We start from the raw sequence: 19,929 nt of genomic DNA, 5'->3' as shown, positions 1-19,929 counted from the left end.
GCTCTGCATCAGCGGCACCTTGACCTCAAATGAGGAGGACATGTTATTTTTAGCTCTTAAAGAACTAATTTGTTTAAAACAAAAATCAATAACAACTATACAGCTTATGTGTTCTTATGTAGTTCTTTTCAACAATTATAAATGAATCAGGTGAAAGGGGAACTGCAGTCCCAATTTCTCAGACTGGTTATTAAATCTCGGTAACAAAATAAATTCACTGACGTGCTAGGCAAAAAATCTCACAAATTTTGAATTAAGCACAAAATCGTAAACCTTGTGAAATTACTGTGACGTGATGCGGCCCTTCCTGCTCACTAGTCACTGTAATGACTAATATAATGTGACGTACGAGCGAATAAGTACAGGCTGTACCGTACCGCAGAAAGGTTCCAATGTGATCTGCATGCAGAGTTAACAAGCAAGTTGTATTCGTCGGCAAGACCGTCTTGAAATCAAGAGCAACATTTCTACGGGATTAAAATATTCACAAGCCTGCTGGCTTTACAATCTGATAGGGGCCGCGGCACGTCACTGGAAGTTTTGTTGGCTCATTCCGAATCACGGACAACGACAGAAATATGGCGTCTTGCCCACAGTACCTGGAAATTGCGGCTATTTCCGCGATGGAAAGTTATGGCGCACATTTGACTTCTCCTGCCGTTTGAAATGCACTCGTCGGTGCCGATTCTTTCTAACCCCGAAGTCTAAAAACGGCGTCGCAGTTCCCCTTTAAATCGTGTAAATATGACACCCCCCTCGAACTGGAGACGCGGTCGCACCTTCGCTCCTGGCCGAACAGCCGGACCACCTCCTCGCGGCCGGGGCTGCGGGTTCGGGACCTCTGCTCCAGCCGCTTCTTCTCCACGCGGAAGGCCTCGCGGTGGCTGATCCTCCTGGCTTTGGGCACGTCGGCCAGGCAGGCGTACTCCCGGCCGCCTCGGCCCGGCCGCCCCGCCGGCTCCCCCCTGCCTCGCCCCTCCCAGCTGGCCCCGCTGGTCTGCGTGGTGCTGCTGGCCTCCGAGTCTAGGGAGCTTTGGGAGGAGCTGATGGTGGAGGAGCCGTTGGAGTAGAGGGGACCTGGGGAGAGGAGAGGGTCGCTGCACTCCGGAGAGCGGCAGGGGGGCGTGGCCAGGGGGTCCGCGTCTGCGGAACTATACCTGTGGGGGCCGCCGGGGCTGGTGGGGGCCGCCAGGGGCAGCTGCTGAGGGGGCTGGGTCTTCTCCGGCTTGGGCTTCTCCAGGGAGAAGTAACCACTTTCCACACGTGCCTTCCGCCCGCTGGGCGCCGCGCCTCGGTCCGCTTCGGGGCAGAGGGAGAAAAGAGGAGCGGGCCGAGGTGAGAACGGGTGACCGGTTGGAAAGCGCCTATTCTATCTGAAAGAGCCTTCACTTCCACCCCGCCCTCTGTCCACCATCGCCTCCCTAACCTCAGCTGTCCCAGACACCAGAAGTACAGCAGCAGAGAACGTGTGTGAGACATTACTCTAGAAAACCAAGTGTGTGAACGTACACCGCCGATGTACCCAACAGCGGATTTCAGATTCCAAACCGCCAGTTCGGCGATGTGTTTCAGAAACGAAACTGCTGCAGAAGAAAGTAAACTTCAATGACACCGTTTCGCCTGACAGGCTGTTATTGTCACTGACCCCCGTTCTATAGACCTTCAAAGAATCCTGGAGGCGAATGCAAACACCATTAATCAGGGATTTAAAAGGCCCCCTGTCACTGAGGTGATCCTTCAGGTCAAACACACCTGACTCCAGCTAATCTCATCATGGGAAACTTTCCCTTTTCAACAGGAAATAACATCCCGCAAGGTCACGGCTCTGAACATTTTAGATCTTTTATTCAATCACAGTCTTTTCTTCATTTATAAAACAGGTCAGAATAATTGAGAGTATCTTAGAACCTGGAGAGTAGAAAGGAACAGGCCTTCTGAGGAAGTTTGTAACATTAAAACAAGGTCTCGCACTCCAGAAGACAAAGTAAATATAAATTTAATTCCAAATAATCTTACAGGAATTAATGTGTGATACTCTGCTGGGCATTGCTGCATACAGTAAAGTATCCTATAGAAGTCAAACAGTAAATTACTTTTTGAACCTCAGCTGTTGTGAGTATAAAAATGAAAGATGGCTACATAAAAACAGTTCCCAGGATTTTTTTGTAGGAAAATCGTGCCTCAACGTTGAATCACTTAGATGGGCAATTTCTTCCGTTATCTGTCCTTTAGAATATAGTTTATATTTTATCATGAAAGAGGTGTTTAGCAATTTACATCACACCAAAAGCCCTGGATAACCACTGGTTTACTGCTGAATGATGACAGAAGTGGATACGCTGAATACCTTGAACTGACCTCATGGAGCTCTATTTTGTGGTAGGTGATTTCCTTATTTAAAAATTACAGCTATCCATCTGCCTCATCAGGAACAAGGCGGGAATACACTCTGGATGGGACAGCAGTCTATTGCAGGACACACAAAGACACAAACACGGACATGCAGATACACACATCAGAAACCAATTAACCTACCAGTATGTGTTTAGACTGTGGGGAAAAAACCGGAGCACCCAGAGGAAACCCCCATAAACAAGGGAAGAACATACAAACTCCACACGTTAGCACCCCAGGAACTGAACCCAGGGCACCAGCCATGTAAGGTAGCAATGTTTAACCACTGTGCCATAATGCCGCCCATCATAACTACTATTTCAGACAAAATCTTTGCCGATGTGACTTAATGAAGCAATATACTGTATAAAATGCCATGATAAACAACTAAACTTTTGGTTGTGCAGATGTTCTTCAGAATCATCGCATTTTTTACTGTTCAGCGCCAATTCATCATAACTTACTGTAGCACATGCTGATGCAGCTCTCCACTTGAACCTGATTAATTCAGGACATGTAGAACTCGCCTGAAAAAAAATCTATGCCTAAGAAGGAGCCTCATTAAATCTGGTTTAGGATAGGCCATGTGTAATACTGTTATTAACATTCCTCATATGTCTCTCTTATTTATCTACCATTTTCCCTTAAAGACTATGCAGGATGCAGATAAAATGGAAAGACAACAGGACACAATGCACTTAACCATTTTGTAAAACATGCTGGGAGAAAAGACCCATTCCTTTTGTTGTAATCACCACTTCTTTCATAAAAACAGAAAATCATCTCCAGTCATTTATAAAAGCTGCAAGACAACGGATGATTTCTCTGTTGCTGTGCCTATAAACCGACAGAAATTACTACCGTATATTGACATCTTAGTTTCATGCAGGGGCTCCTTATTTAAAAGAAAAAAAAGAAGAATCCTATGATGAAAACTTTTGGACACGGATTTAAAGACAATAGGTGTTTTAAGATCCCGCTGAGCTCCAAATCTAAGAGTCTAATTGGGATTATCCTGGAGTCCTAAAGCCTTGAGCAGGTGTTTTATCCTGGGTTTGAGAAAGCAGAGCTGCCTGTTTTCTAGCTAATAGCAGACAGGTGTGAGCATTAGCCACCTTCACAACTGATTAGCAGTTCTCTGTTCAGCCAGAATCATGATTGAAGCTGTGTGTTATTTCAATCGACTAGCTGTGACCCTGCCTAAGCCTTCAGTCCTGTTGCTACAGACTTTGGGTCAAGTTTAACTACCATTATAATTACAGCTACTTCAGTAACATATGCTAAAATGACAACTACTGTACAGCGACAATGTGTTCAATTACAGCTGCAGATACAGTAGCTGTTTTTTCTATTACCCAGTGACATGGGTAATTTCTTTTTATTGCATTAACTTTATTTAATTGACTTAATTAAAATGTAGGAGCATAAAAAAATAAGAACCAAAGGAGGCCATATGGCCCATCTTATCCATTTGATAGATAGTAGTTAATTGATCCAAGAATCACCTGTACTTAAAAGAAAGCAAGGTAACATAAGCTAAAAGATGTGCTCAGGATCATCTACAGTTCCATGCACTGTAACTGCAATTTCAGGTAATTATATTCCAAACTTTTTAAACTGCAGATTTTTTTTCCTTTCCTTTATTTCCAGTTTGTACTGCTACCATACATCTTTTACAATTACTTTTAGATAATGAGAAAATTAGCAATGGAATGTATTTCTTTCAGAAGGAATATGGTTCTGAATCCTTGAATCGCTTAAAAATCACTAGCAAATACGGCACTTAAAAAAACATTCAAACGTTTGTGCCAGTGAAAAGCTTCCTAAATGCAAAGGCTTGAAGGACTCTCAAGACAGTTGGATGGTTTTCAATTATAGCTGCCACCCCCCTTTAAGCACAATGAATTCCATGTAGTACCACAACGTTATTGTTTTTTCCACTTGTGAAAAAAGTTAAAACTGTGACTTCTGAAGCACCTGTCAGCCATCTGGTTTTCCCCAATCACTATGGCTTGGAACAAAGAAAGCTCAACATAAACAACTCAACAAGACTTGCAAGCCTTGTATTATCGCCTGGGACACAACTGGGATATGAACCTGACTGTGTCATGTCCTCATTAGCACCACCAGGCTGAACAACAAGTCTAGACCGTTCTGCACAATAAGGATGTTGGGTTTTTTTTTTAAATTGAGCATGAAGGCACCACAAAGCAGTCACAGGGTCAGCTAAGACTGCCCAGTTTTAGACGCCAAATTTTGCCAAAAAGAAAACTTCTTTCAGAAGTTAAACATTTCGTTTAGAACTGGATGCGAACGAAGCGGCCCACAAAGAATTAGCAAGAAACCCGACACCCGTTTTTTGTGCTAGTGTCCCATCCGGAGTGAGTTTTTTAACACGACAGAAACCCAGGATAAATTCCAACTTGCCAGTAACTTCAGCTACAAAATGACTATAATCTTCAGCGGGTTTTTCTTTTTTAAGGAGTGTATATTTTCTCATTTAACGCACCCGTCGCGTCTTATTTAAAAAAAGAAAATATCGGCACGACGCATAGCGACCCAGTTTGAAAACAAAACTCATTCACAAAGCATGTGAAGCACTTTCCTGCCTTCCCTGTGTGCGTCAGCCTCCTTTTAAGATTCAAGACAATGGTTCTTTTTATTATTTGTATTTCTGTTTTTCCGAGAACAAGAAGATATTATTCCATACTGGGATTCTAGATTTCCGGATAGTTGGAATAAGCTGATACTCTTCCTTGTCAGGGGCTCAGTTCTGCTGCTGGTGGAATTTGAGCGAGTCGAGTCGGATCGGAACAGTGCGAGGCTCAATGCCATTCGGCGGTCTTGACGCCTCTTACCTTCTCTGGCCGCGGCTGAAATGCTCTGGGAGGGGCAGGCCTGGCTCAGCTGGCTGAGGCAGGAGGCACTGCGGCTGCAGGGGATGACCCTCATGTCGCCCCTTCTCTCCTCCTGCCAGAGGGTGGACTTGCTGGCCGGCACCTTCTCCACGGAGGGGATGCTGGGAATGGCGCTGCTGCTGGTCACCGCCACCTTGGCCGGCCCGGGCTCCTGTGAGGGGATGAGAAGTGGGAAACCGCTCAGCACATGGACTTTTGGGAATCTGGGGGGCCAGACAGACAGGCTAAGCAATCCTATTGGGTTGTGGGCAAAGCACCCTCTAAGCTGCACAAACAAACAGCTTCTTGCTCCTCCTCAGGTGTCGCTCTGATCCCCTGTAAAGCTGTGTGTATGTGCTGCAATCCCGCTAAGAACACTAATGGTAATTCGACTGATTCACCATCTGACACAGGGCTCTTAATCAGGCTTGTGAAGAGGGATTTTACCTTACAGTAAGACAACAGTTGCTACTACACTGGGAAGAAGGAGACATCATTTCAGCATTTAAACAAAAAATCGTGTTGTTTTTAAAAGTTTCTTTTGGCCACTCTGTACTGAATACATCAGGCCTGATTAGGGTCCTGTCCATGTCGATATGTGCCCTCCTTACAGAATAAGCAGAAGGTAACCTGGTTTGGGTTCATCACAGAGGATTCTTTTCCAAACTTTTTACAGCACAAAGACTCACAGTAAAGAGCGGCTGTTTGCAAATAAAAACACTAAGCCTTATATCTAAATATGACTTTTTAAATAAAGTTAAAAGCAGTTCAGTGTGTGCTCGTCAACATTCATCTGCTTTGTAAACTTAATTATAAAAATGTTTTTTTATAATGCATTGGTCTCCTTCAGAGTGCAATAAAGATTAAGTGTCTGCGCCTGATTTCGATGTCACCTAACATCCACAAAATTAATTACTCTGAGCTCAGCTTTACTCCTCTGTTTTATTTGCTAATTAAATTAACTTGGGAGACCAGGTATTTGACTCCCATTTAGAACTGGTAATTACAGCATGACAGTTCTGGGGATTATGACTTCTGGGATGAATAAGGAGTCACAAATCACAGGCCCCATACTGTCTATTTTACATTTTCAGGATAAATCACAAGAACGTTCATCCTGGATGGAGTTGAGGTGCGTTCAAGATGTCTGGAGGCGTCTGATGAGGCACAGAGAGGAGAAACAATGCTCTTCTCAAGCAGGTAACACAAAACCTTATGATTACATTTCAGTTAAAATGTGAAGGATGAATGAAGCATTTATTAGCTTTTGAACTATCAGATGCAAATGTTTAGGAATAACAGAAGACACGCTGGTAAGAATATAAAATGTAGAGTTTATTATAGAGTTTATCTCTGATGCCATTGTTCATTATCTGATCTGTTAAGAATGCAGAGACAGCAGAGAATACTCCTTTAATGTCACCTATATCACGTATCCCATATGAATCTCAAAATCCACCCCGTTTTACCATTTTACTATTTACTATAGGGTTTAGTTTGCATTACAAACTATAATATTAGACTATGCTAATTTATTTTTTTCCTATACATATGTACCTTTTACTTTTACAATGTATAAGTCTACAAACTTTCACATCGCCTTCAAAGCTAACCAAAGATAATTCGAAGACCCGTACAACTGTTGGCTAATTGTTATGATCCACACACCAGAATTTCCTGGATGTCAACAGACCTACACCTTTTAACAAACTCAATAAAAAAATCAATTAAAATATCCAATTTTCACTACCTTTATTCCAACAAATACTGAACTCTTCAGGTATCAGGTTTTTCCAATTTAATTTGAAATTTTCATTTGGACTTTTCAGAAGTGCTGGCCTCCTAAACAAGATTTTGTTCCTAAATCAATCTACAGTCAAAAGTCTGTCAATCAAATCTTATAAATCAAATTGTTAATTAAAGAGCACATACAGCAACATTTTATGAAACAAATGCAAGTAAAAGGTAAGAATAAACTTGAAAACCAAACCTGTATGCTTCTCTGTTCAGAAATGCTTTATTAAGTGAAGGATCTCCAACACAAATTCAGGGTCAAATGACCGTAATCCTGGCACGCTAGGTGAGGACAAACACACTGCTTCTTTGGCCTCTGAAAGGCTTGAGTACAGACTCCCTCAGGCCAATTAAGACCATGCCGAACGCTGTCCCTATGGCAACCAGCTGTTTCACCGCTGTACAAAAGGCCGACATGTCAATGATGTACCTCCTGAAGAGAAACTCAAGACAAGAATCTGCTACAACATAGACAGTGAGCCTGGAAGAATGCAGTTTCTCAGCAAGTGAGGGATAAGAAATGAGAGAAGCATGTGCAGTTAATTAAACTCCTTTTCCCTGGAGTTGCAAGTCGCCCACACATCTTGCCTGTCCTCTTCTGACAGAATTCCCTCTTGACACCCTAGAATAATGGCTCTTCAAAGACTACTGCAACAGAAAACACTTTGAGGTTTTCCTTTAGGAGTAACATATTAAAGCACAGCTCGTTTGAGCTGGCCAGTTAATACGAACTGAGGACAGGACAGGAGCCTAAACCTGTCAGACCTTCTCTCCCTTCTTAAAACTTGTATAACGTTCGCTTAAAAAAAGTAATTCCACTTATCTGGGGATCAGAAGCAACTGTGATCCCAAAGTTTTACCGTTTATATTTCTGTGAATTGAACAAAAGATAAATGCTTTGAATGTACCATAAGCGACCACAGTGTGGGGAAGGGAACACTAAAATGGTTCAAACTGGTGGTGAGTAATTCCATTTTAGTGTCAAAGGTGGACAAGCTCTTTACACAATTAAATTCGCATTAATGGCCAAACACAAAAACCATCTCGCAGGGCATGTAGCCAATCCAAACAGTCAGCACACGCTCAAAAAGTGGAAGAACAAATCTGCTCAGAATCCGCCAGGCCTTCTTTCTTCCTTTCCTTCGAGTCAATGTGTGCGTCTCACGCAGCGCCTCACTCATCATAAATGTGATTTTTTTCTCCCTGGTGTCAAAGGCAATCGTTTACCGCGCTCACAGACGTAGCACGTTTTCACCGGTCATTTCCCTTCGACTCCCATGATCCCCCAGCGCGTCTGCTGCGATTCCCTCCATTTCCCACTCTTACCTCAACGTGACGTACCAATTAGGCATCTAACGATCTCAAGGAAAACAAAATCCCTTCAGTGGGAAATCGACAACGACTCTGAGAATGTAATTTTCTTTCCACAAGCCAAACAATATAATTACATGTACAATATTGAGTTCATTATTTAAAAATATTTTCACTTCTATGTCAGTTATGATTCATTAGTTGCATTAAGCTATTATAATTATGCTTTAATTTTATATCATGATTTTAATTTGTTCACCAAAGCTGCAACAGCATTGGTAATTACCCAAGCATATCAATTCAATGATAACTTTTGAATTATTACTCCCAAAGAAATTTAAAGTGCAGGGGACCCAGTTCCTCCCTCACTGAAGTGCAGCCCCACCTGGGTGATGCACGGCAGCCATTCTTTGAGGTCAATCAAGGAAAACATTTAGGAAGGCCAAATATTCAAACCTAAAATGGGAATTAGCCAGGACTCAAAGTTTAACGCCCCTACTGGTGTGAAGAGGGTTATGGGATGTTTAAAAACCAGGCAGCCTGGTCTCCCGTTTTATTTTTCATCCGAAAGAAGCAGTGTCCCAGCAGTGTCCCGGGTCACCATACTGCCTGAAAGTTCAGGTCTAGTGGGCAAAGTCCCACCTGCTGTTCCACCAACACAGTTTATAAATCAGCCTTGAATTCTCAAGACTGCTGAGCAGGCCCGGCCTTGCTTCTGAGATCTGACAAGATCAGGCTACAAAAAACAAATGCGCCGCAACAGCTGGTATCAAGCCAACTTAAAATAAGTCTAAATGTGAATAGTTTTAAACTTAAGTGAAAAAATCTGAGGGCTCAAAACAGGCACTTGTGATAGTGGATAATCTCGCCCTCCATGACAGTGACAACTCATTCGAATGTCTGCCCTATCAACTTTCGATGGTACCATCTGTGCCTACCACTGTGACCACAGGTAACGGGGAATCAGGGTTCGAATCCAGAGAGAGAGCCCGAGAAACGGCGACCACATCCAAGGAAGGCAGCAGGGGTGCCAATTTCCCACCACCGGCTCAGGGAGGTCGGGACGAAACATAACAATACAGGGCTCTTTCCAGTGACTCCAGCTCCAACAGGGTATTTTAAAATGGCTGCAGTTAAAAAGCTCGTAGTCAGATCTTTGGATTGAGCTGGAGGTCCGCCACGAGTCGAGTTATCGAGGCCCCCGCCTCTCTGAGCACCCCCGAAACTCTTAGCTGAGTGTCCCGTGGGGTCTGAAGCGTTAAGTTTGGAAAAATTAATCTATATCAGGACATTCAGCAATGATGCTACAGCTCTTGCTCACAAGTTTTTAACCCATCTTGCTATGATCCAGAATGTCATCTGGGCTTTTCCCCAAGGACACCAGAGTTGGTTGCAATGACAGAGCTGGGTACTGTAGCTGCTTCCAGGAACCCCAGAGCTCTTTGTGCAAAGATCACCAACTCTTCTCTCCCATTGAGGTTCCAAATGCTCTTTATTTGCTTTGATTTAATGAAGCAGACTTTGGATTTACTGTACGGCGATCCTACATGCAACAGGCGCCCCAACTTTCAACACCTTCAAGCCCTTCAAGGGACTGCAGGTTTGAAAGTGTTCCTGTCTTGTTGGGTTGAATTCTACTAGTTCATTAGCAGCTTGCGGAAACTCTCTGCTTATATAAACCATATGAATAATCATTTCATTACTGGACAGCAAAATATTAAAGCTTTCTGAAGAACTAGAGACTAAATTCACCACATCAAGATTTTTTTTTTTGGGGGGGGGGGGGTGTTCACATTTTTGCAGTAGTGTTTTAGAGATTTAGCCATCATGATCATTTTTATTAGTTGACTCAAAAATTAGTCATGCAAGGTCTAGTAAGTATAACAAAGCACAGCAAAATAAAAGGGAAGAAAAATGATGGAAAGGAGTTTTATAAAAGGCAATATTAAATCGCATAATCGCTTTTTTTTTTGCTCATGTCAGAAGTCCAGATGTTCCTGTCTATCTAGGCCTAACGTGTTTTTGCTCTGCTGCAAATTCTTGACAATACTGTTTCACAAAGCGAGATTCTAAGCTGCCACCTGGAGTACAAAGTCTTTGTAAACAGAGACTGTTGTTTAATAACATACTTTCAAAAATGTCAATGAAAAGCTCAGTACTCTTGACAATGGCTTTCAAACGCCTGAGTTCTATGTTTGCCCCTGGAGCAAACCCAACAAAGACCACCTGATAAACGAGTGTCTCAACTTGCCCTTTCATTCAAAGCTTCAAAGTAGATGAGTCATCTCAAGCCTTTAAATTTATTTTTAAATGATTTTGATAACTTTGGCCAACGTGAGCTATTTCTTAACGTGTTATCCATATTTCAAGCTTTTCCCACTCCTACCAAAATCTTTTTCTAGCTGACATGTTTTCTTTACTGTACTTCAGAAGAAATCCCAAACCACAAAGGTACTTTGTCGTAATACTATCTTGAATTACTTCAGAGTGTGTAGGCTTAATAGCAGGTACAGTATGTCACTGTTTCCATCTAATTATATTAGGTGTTTCTTTACCACAGTTGTAAAAGTCATCTTACAGGATGTGAAGGTATTTGGTTCCCAGTTAAAGGACAATCTGGAGTTGTAGCTGCAGGCACAGCATTGCAATAGCTTTTGCAATGAAGGAGAGTTATCTCCACTACATAGACTGGACCAGTGCATGACAAAGCCCCTTAAATTAGTGTCACAAACACCCTAAGGAAGTGTAAGCAAATGTCACCCCAAATCACCAGGCGCACAGCAGAGTGTCCCATCAAAACACATTAGAAAAACCGGGGAAAAAAATCAACACAGAAGTGCATGCCAAGAAGTGATTAATATTGTTTTTAACGGGATAAAAAAGCAAAGCTATGCATTTTGCACACTATTCATTTCCACCCAAACACCAGTTGAAAATCAGCACAAAAAAAATTTTTTTTTTTGCTTTCAAAGAGTTGCACTTACGAGATGCCCGTTCATTTTTTCCGGGGACAGCGGAGCAGTGGTGTGAGGACCCTGTCGATGACAACGAAGATCAGCCTCCTGTGCCAGTATCGAATCTCAGAAATCAAGCAGGAGCCACTTACTGAGTGCTGTTGGTGTTCTATTCCAGATTATTTACCTTAAAGTATGGGCCCTGTTTGTATTTATACCTTGAGATACATTTTATTTTTGTGAAACACACAGCACTGCTCTTTTCTGACAGTACGTACAGTACGTGGGACCAGCAGCCAAATGTAGCAATACTGAAGCCTGCAGAGACCGTAGAAACAAGAAATATGAAACGGAGATACATATGTAACTGAACCCATTACAGACGTTGTATGTGAGATCTGCTATTCATGGGGTAACCTTCTCTAAAGAATGACGCCTCCAAACACATTGCACTACAGGCAATTTGCTTAAGTTCCCTCCAGCCATTCAACAAGAGAAAGATCCAAATGAGATATAAGGGCTGGGGGTAGGAAAATGAAAGATTCATGGCTTCAAACCAATCAGGATTGACAATAACAGAATATACAAGTTTTCATGAACTCCGGTAAAGTTTGCTGCTAAATACTATCAAAGCAGTAAACTTCATTCTACAAAATCAAAATTCAGTGTGTATGAAGTCAAGCTTTCAGAAATATTTATGCTGCACTTGAATATGCACTTTTCTTTCTGTGCGAGTTGGCCCACTTTAATCTGATTGGCACCTATGCCTTCTCCAAAATCAAATGAGCTGTCAAACACGAATGCACTTCTTCACACTGTAGGGTTATCTTGTACTGCATAAAAAACTTTACATGGTGTTTCACCTGCTGCAGTAATGCGGTGGAATTCATTCTCCACGTTTTGGGGTTCTAACACATAACTACTGTGTTTTAACCTCCTTTCACAGTGCTTTCTGAACAAGATATCATGCAGCTGATCTGTCCCACTAGGAGGGTGTGTACTTGCATTAATGAGGAGAGAATGGAGGATTAAGAAATGAACTGGTTTCTTATGTAGGCACATTTTTTTTCAGTATTAAGCTCAATTTAAAGGGAAACTGCAGTGCTATTTTTATATTTTAGGGTTAGAAAGAATCAGCACTGATGTGTGCATTTCAAACCACAAGGAAAGAAAAACATAGACAGTAACTTGTAAAACCTCCAATATACATCACAAAATTAGACATGATTTCCAGATAAGTGCAGCGTCATATTCTGAGATTCAATACAAGGCACCAAAACGTCTGGTGATGTGATGCAGTCTTATTACACTGTAAAGAAGAAGGCTTGTGAATGCAACTCTTCCAATAGAAATATTTTGCCAACAAATACTACTTGTTAACTCTACATGCAGATCACATTGGAACATTTCTGAGGCGAGATGTCTGCTGCACAACCTGTACTTATTCACTCGTACATCGTATTACATTAGTCATGACAGGAACTAGTGAGCAGGAAGGGCCTCTTCACGTCGCAATTCGTGGGAAATCACCCTCTCGCCCCTGGAGAGACCAAGGATTTGTGACATGGTGACCTTCAGTACTTTTACAAAGTTCACAATTTTGTGCTTAAATCAAAAGTTGTCATTTTTTTCTATACTTTCAATGACTTTATTTTGTGACTGAGGTTTAATAACTGGTCTGCGAAATTCCCCTTTAATCCAAAAATGAAGAGCCTTTATGTAAGCAATAGTGTGCATCACCATGAGTAGAAATGTCCACGTTTTCTTAAAAAGACATACCTGGAAGCTTAAAGGGGCAATTCTCTACTTTATCTCTCCAACACAATAAGAGACTTTGAAGAGATTGAAAGAGAGCACCGACTGCACCCATTGATAGCCTAATGCATAACATTTTCCTGAAGCTGAAGAATGAAAAGAGGTGATAATAAGCAAACAATAAACCTGATATATAGTATGCTGTGAGTTTGATTTAGTAGAATAGAAGTCACAGCTTTGAAAAGGGAGAAGAGATGGACTTTGTTTCCTAATTTACTGAAATTCAATACGACAGGGAGGTGCTCTAAGAAAATCTCAATCCTTTTCTGTCTTTCACATGTCCATTTATTCTGGTTGTGCTGTGTTAGGTTTGGTGCTGGAAGTCCAGGTCTGCACGCTCTTCCTGCACCCATTTGCTAAAGCAATATTTCAGCGGCCGTCGACAGATTAAAAGTGACAAACTGCAGAGAGAGCCTTTTGAAGTGCGAGCCAGCCTCCCCCAATCAGGAAGTGTGATCGGAGTAGCTAATGTTTTAATACAATAACAGACAGTCTCTGCTGCCCCGTCCCTGGTTTCCCTGGAAACCCAAGGAAATGGCCAGGCCTGTCTACTCTTGTGTCCACTCAGGAATAATCATTCCTGGAAAACCCAGGTCCACGACAACAGGTGGTCTCGATACTGCACTCAACTAAAAATTCCCGAATAACATCAACTTTCCAATACACGCCCCATTTAATTGATTTTAAAGTGAAAAGGGAAATGAGTCATATATATACAGTATATACACAAGTATTTTACCACTTACATTTGTGAATCAGGGTTCACCCTGAATATTTGGTCAAGGATTAAACTCTGTTAGATGGGAATGTTCTCTTCAGCAAAAGTACTTTGCAACTTGGAGAAGTTTGAAAATACGGATGGGTTTTCTATCTTAATAAATCTTATGCTGCTCCTGTTTCTTCCTCATTTGTCTGATAGACAATAGAAATGACAAATCTCATCAATAGTAACGTGAATGCATGACAATACCGCCTACACTATACAGTGCATTAGCTGTTGAGTTGTCACTGTTGTCAAGATGTTAATTTGAAGATTCAACACAAGATTACAGGAGCAGAGCTGAAGCCCAAACTGACAATCACCTGCTAGACCTTTGCTTTAAGATATATAGAAATCTGGAAAACAAGAGACTGTCTATATTGGGAAATGTATGGTACTAAAGGTGTTACAAAACAGAAATAGCATTCACAGCTGAGAACAACTCCCAGCTGCATAAACCATTTCTCAAGAAAAGCTTAATTAGATGTCTACACTTGAGGGAATTCATTGAGTGCAATGGCTTCTGGCAGTGTTCAAGGGACACTGGAGACAACCTTCTTCTGGTGCTCAGAACCTCTTTCTATAGTGTGTAGTGAAGCTAGCTGCTCAAAAAAGGCATGAGCTTGGAGAAAACAGCAGCCTCACTGAGGAAACCAAGTTCCAACACTGCAACCACTACAGTTAACAGGAGACCTTTGGCTTCGACTTCATGCCATTTTTAGCTCCAAAAGTCATGACGTTAATTGGAAGACCAGGGGTCAGGTCCGCAGTGGAATTTTCTTTAATACATCAACCATCCTAGCAGGTCTTCATTAGGCACAACTGTCTGCAGAGGCTACAGGAGCACACCAATCTGACCAGCGATCTGGCCTTCAGCGGGGTTTCTGGACAAAGTGACAGAATGCACACATGCAGTCTCTGCAGAACTAGTACACTGTAAACCATACAGATAACACCTTAATACAAATACTAGCTGATATGTGTCAGCTGTTTCTTTACATGCTTGGAAGTCTTTTCATCCAGAGACGTCTCTTGGACTCCTCTCACCTCTTTTGTCACCCTTAATTAGATTGTTGCAAAGGTCATTTTTCAAGATAGATGAGCTAAATGGGTCTCCGCCCATCTGCAAAGTTAATTTGACAACATAAGAAACATTTGTGAGTCCTTAAGCAATGAAATAGCAAAACTGATGGAAAAAGTTGGAAAGCTTCCCTTATTGTGATATTGCATTTTTTACACATGATGCATGCAGATCAGTGCCATCTGTTAAGTTACTATTAAGTTATGACTTTTACTCTGGCGATCAGCTACTGTATGTGCATTTGACTATAGTCTACATATTAAAATATGAACTCTGTGCTAAAGGCCAGATTGTAACCTATCGGGGCAGCAATCTTATTTGCTGTTTATTACAGTTCCTTAAGGAATTGCAAAAACAGCATTTTAATATGAATTAATATGAGAGGCAAGAGAGGCAAATGACTTGAAATTAACCAGTGTTTTTGAAAATAGAATACAGTTTCAATGTTGAGAGACTGGACTCCATATTACAGTGCCCAACAGGAGAACCATCCCCCATATAGGGCTAACAGTGAGTGAGCTTATTTTAGGGAAGTCAGGAGTCGTGCACCGAGAGCAGAAGAATAGATATCTTCAAGAAATGAAATGATCTCTCGTTACTAGGTGGGTGGTCAGCTAACATGAAACATAAAACCAATGTGAAACAAAACAACATAAATCAATGATGTTCATCCTCTTTCTGTTCTAGCTCTGATTTAAAAGGTATTTTCAGCAAAACCCTAGTAGCAACACAATTTATTTTTCATTAAGCTTCCACAGGGCACCGGCGTGGAGCTCTGGAGGTTTGGTGGTTAAGACTGGGCTGCCAAGTTCCTGTCATCACTAGTCAACAGGCCTGTGAGAAGGCTGTGAATAACTGTTTTGTTTGGCTTGGCACTGAAAAGAATGCCTTTTCTTGTGCTTAAAAAAAGCGTTTTTCTCTTCTCAGTTTAACCCTTTAAACGCTGTGGTCTGGTGACCAACAGAATAGACTTTGCTGAGATTCTTGGAATAGAAGACCACTTCTAAATTGTAAAGGAAAGAAATGTTGACTTGCTTATTTACTTTGACTTCCCTAATCACTCTTCCACTGTAAGCACTGCGCATGAAACACTTGACCTAGTGCAAAAAGCAGCCTTGCAGAGTAAGGTCTTAAACCTCCCCACTTAAGACACATATTTTGCTTCTTTGAGAACCATAAGGAGGGAAAGGTTTTAAAAAAATCTAAATTCGTAACCAAGCACCTTTGCAGAGTTTAAACATGAGGCATGTTTTTTTCTGGGGGGTGGGGGGATCATTTTGTTTTGTTGCTTGGCGGTGTGGTCTCGCATTAGGAAAGGAAAACTTTACAGCCGAATCCTGGAAATGAGGACAACTGCTGGAGTGCAGACGTGGAAACACAGTTTCCCCTTTCAAATAAAAGAGGAAATAATGGAGAGGTGACTAATACAGAGCCACGGCAATATTTTCCTAACCCTATTTCATTTCAAAAGGGAAAGAAGGGTTCTGCACATACATGGGAAATTGAACCTGAACAGTCCCTTATGCTTAGTTTATACTTGCCTCTTCATACCAATACAACACTCTGGCACTGATCAAAGAAGGAAGCTTTTGCTCTGGAAAGCAAAGCCTGGGAAAACAGCCACCTGCTCTGTTTCTTTTTTCCTTTTTCCTGGACCATCAAGTTCCAGAATGTTTCCCAGGGTTTCAACTTTGCGTTCCAAGGAGTCATTACCTCATCACAGAACAGATCCGTTGCAGAAAACGGAGTAAACTGGCATTTTGCTCGGGCAGATAATACAAAAGTTTCATTTTTGATTCAGTATACGTTTAACTGTATACCATCACCTTCCACAGTCATGGGAGATGGATTTTTTTCCATCCCGCCTCTTTCAGTTAATACTTGATCCTTAGAGGGTGGCTTTGAGATCCTAAACCAGCAGGCAGAGGGAGCCTGGAGCACTCCCAACTGGAGCGCCCTGAGAAAAGCCCCAGAAGCCTGTGGAGAACATGCAAACTCCACACAAACAGAGCCAGAGTTAAACCCAGGATCCAGGAAAAGTGAAGTGACACTTTACGCCCACTCCACCACTGTGCTGCACCCTTCAAAGGATGCTAGATTAGCTATACATACAAAGCTGACACCTCCTATACAAGCATATGGAAATAATTACAATATATATGCATAACAATGCACACTACATAAAGAACCTCTTAAGTGAGTGCTGTCACAGACAATATCCAGGCCACAAAACCTAGGTCTTGCCTGTTCTACTTCAACCCACCTTCTGGTAGAGGAGAGAAGGGAAGGGGCTCAGGCTCCTTCCACACGTGAAGTTCAGGAGAGTGATTGAAAAGAAACCTCATCCAAATTAGTGAAAGCTTATTATCTTTCATCTCAATATCTGCGTGGGGCAATGGGGGTAAGAGATCATTCTTCTTCTACTTCAATTCTTTTCTAAACCAGTGGATCTGACCCACCCCAAGCCAAGTTTTAAACTCTGAGAATCTCCCACATTTCCTCGTTCCCAGATCCTGAGAACTGTTCCATCAGAACAGTACGCTGTTCTAGTAATGTGCCCCATGACGAGTGTTGCACGTACACATCATAAGAGCCAAAGGAAAAGCCAAAGGAAAAGGCTTCTGTCCGTCAGGTTAAAATTTTGCCTCAGTTGTTTTATAACCTCATAAAAAGACTAAACCCAGTTTCACAATATTAAAAACAAACACAAGTTATAAGTTCACTTCAGTTTTTTTTAGTTTTTTTATTATAACAAAAATATTGTTTCCTAAACATTTATGTCACTTTGGCACTAAAACAATGTGGGTCTTAGTTATTAAAGTTGGTCAAATGTGCAGTGTTTGTTCAATTTTGACCTCCCGTCTAGAAACCAACAGCTGTAGACTGGGTACCTAGGTAGTGTAATTTCAGAAAACACTTAATTTCTTGCTTTGTGACAAGTTGTGCCCTTCCATGCGATTTTTAACATAAAAGAGCTAGATCACTCAGACAACTTATTTCTCCGAGACCAAGAAGGAGAAACCAGTGTGAGACCAAAATGACCTAGGAACAAGATGGCAGTAGTTTAAATAAGAAAAAAAGAAATGTTACTCGTGCTAACAAACTACTGTATATGTAGCCTTATAAAGATCTATTAAGGAAATTCATTTCACTGTGCATGAGACTTGGCTTTGAATACATACAGATGCCATTAATCATCTGCATTTCCTAGCACTGTCAGATAATCCTACCTGTATTTGTAGCTTGTATCTGTAGCACTGGAAGTACAGTACTTCACAGGAAAAAAAACACATTTTAAGTAGCCAGTTAAATAAAAGCTGGCCAGCCTCACAGATGTTAATGGAAAAATAACAGAAAATAGTGGTAGCATCTATAAAAAAAAACATTTTATAAGACAATTCACACTGTGGCATGTATGCATCCCCAACACCAGCCAAACAAAGAACAAGAACTTTTGAAGTTAAAAATTACCTTTCCCAATTGATTGAAAAAATATTCACAACACTGGTCATGAAAAAATCCAGATCTTTGGATCCTGAAGCCAGTAGTTAGGGTCACACTGTGGCTCTGCAATAGCCTCCAGATTGCATGTGGTCACATTTCGAACTGTATCTTTAGCATTTATTGATTTTGTATTGTTTTTTAAAAAAATAAAGAAATAAATCTACTGGGTGCATAGCCTCTGAAAAACAACTCTCTCCTTTGGTGAAAAGAGAGAGTACCTTCATTCAGGCAGCAGTATGTTACAGCAGAATGAACCCCTGATTACAGATGTCAATCTAAAACTGGAAAACCTGGTCCCACACAGATACTGTGGCACGGGTGTTTTCCCTCAGGGTGGTGGCAAAACAGAATCTAACCGCGCAACTGAAAGCCCAATTTTGTGGTGAGACAACAGGACTGCACAAACCGAATAAACACAATCATGTGACTGGCTGAACTGCATCATTGGCACTGTAGGCCATTATCATGAGACTATCGTTATCTACACAGATTTCGGATGATAAACTGGAATGTACAGAAGCTGCTGTACCAGACCTGACAGTGTTGAAGGACTGTAGCACTGCAGCAGTACTGAGACGCAAGTTTCCACAGGGACAATAAATCACCGAAAGGATCAGTGACACCAGGACTAGTACTAGGCTAGACTTTGCTGTAGTCCAAGAGCTACTGAGGATCTGTGCCTGTGGCTGAAAGGTTGCTGGTTCATATTCCGTGGCCGGCACAGGAATCCTACTCTGTCGGGTCCCTGAGTGAGACCCTTAACCCCAACTTCTCCAGGGGCGCCGTATAAATGGCTGACCCTGTGCTCTGACACCAAGCTTCTCTCCACGTCTGTGTCTCATGGAGAGCAAGATGGGATGCGTGAAAAGACAAATTCCTAATACAAGAAATTGTATATGGCTAATTAAGTGATCTGATCTTACTGAGCTTTTGGGTGTGATTAAAGTTAAGGACACGTTAAATACTTTAGATGACACACAGAGACAGGGCTCCACAGCTGATAAATTATTTGACACATCAACTACATAGCGGGAGAGATGTGTAACAAAAAATGCAGTGCAGCTTTTTCCACTTTCCTCTTTTCAGATTCAGTTCCAGACATCCAACACGCACCTGCGCGTGACCGGAAGGAAAACCTGCTTTGGTTCTGGATCTCTGAAGGCGCCATGGCCCAGGATCCAGCCAACAGTAACTCAGACATGAACACCTAATTTCCAGGTCATCCCAGGCATGATTTCAAGGACTGGTCTGGCGTCATGCTTAAGTACAGTTGGCCAGCTGGTGAGCTTTCTTTAAGAAAAATGAAAGAAAGGTCGAAAACTGTACCTGTGGAGTGGGAGGCTCAACTTTTCTCTTCTTTTTAAGGTTTTGCTTGTTAGTCCTGGGGTACACAATCAGGGTCTCTAACCATCTGCAAAA

General features: G+C 41.8%; 1 protein-coding gene across 13 annotated transcripts in view; it reads right to left on the bottom strand.

Annotated features, from left to right (window-relative positions):
* mpripa (myosin phosphatase Rho interacting protein a) overlaps positions 1-19,929 on the bottom strand; it is a 169,783-nt gene that overhangs the window by 38,077 nt on the left and 111,777 nt on the right. For 7 of the 13 annotated variants that reach the window (XM_088612185.1, XM_088612184.1, XM_088612186.1 and 4 more), the window contains 4 exons: positions 19,837-19,921; positions 11,381-11,431; positions 5,253-5,463; positions 780-1,299 (listed from right to left, as the gene is read on the bottom strand). In XM_088612185.1, the coding sequence (XP_088468311.1) occupies positions 780-1,299; positions 5,253-5,463; positions 11,381-11,431; positions 19,837-19,921 (867 nt within the window). Of the gene's footprint in view, positions 1-779; positions 1,300-5,252; positions 5,464-11,380; positions 11,432-19,836; positions 19,922-19,929 lie in introns of those variants that run through there. The other 6 variants (XM_088612187.1, XM_088612197.1, XM_088612193.1 and 3 more) reach the window with 3 other exon arrangements.

This window comes from Lepisosteus platostomus, chromosome 19, assembly GCF_059453375.1.
Source record: "Lepisosteus platostomus isolate fLepPlt1 chromosome 19, fLepPlt1.hap1, whole genome shotgun sequence".
In the NCBI taxonomy this organism is placed as follows: Eukaryota; Metazoa; Chordata; class Actinopteri; order Semionotiformes; family Lepisosteidae; genus Lepisosteus; species Lepisosteus platostomus.
Note: the sequence above shows the minus strand (reverse complement) of the source record. Positions and strands in the feature narration are given on the sequence as shown.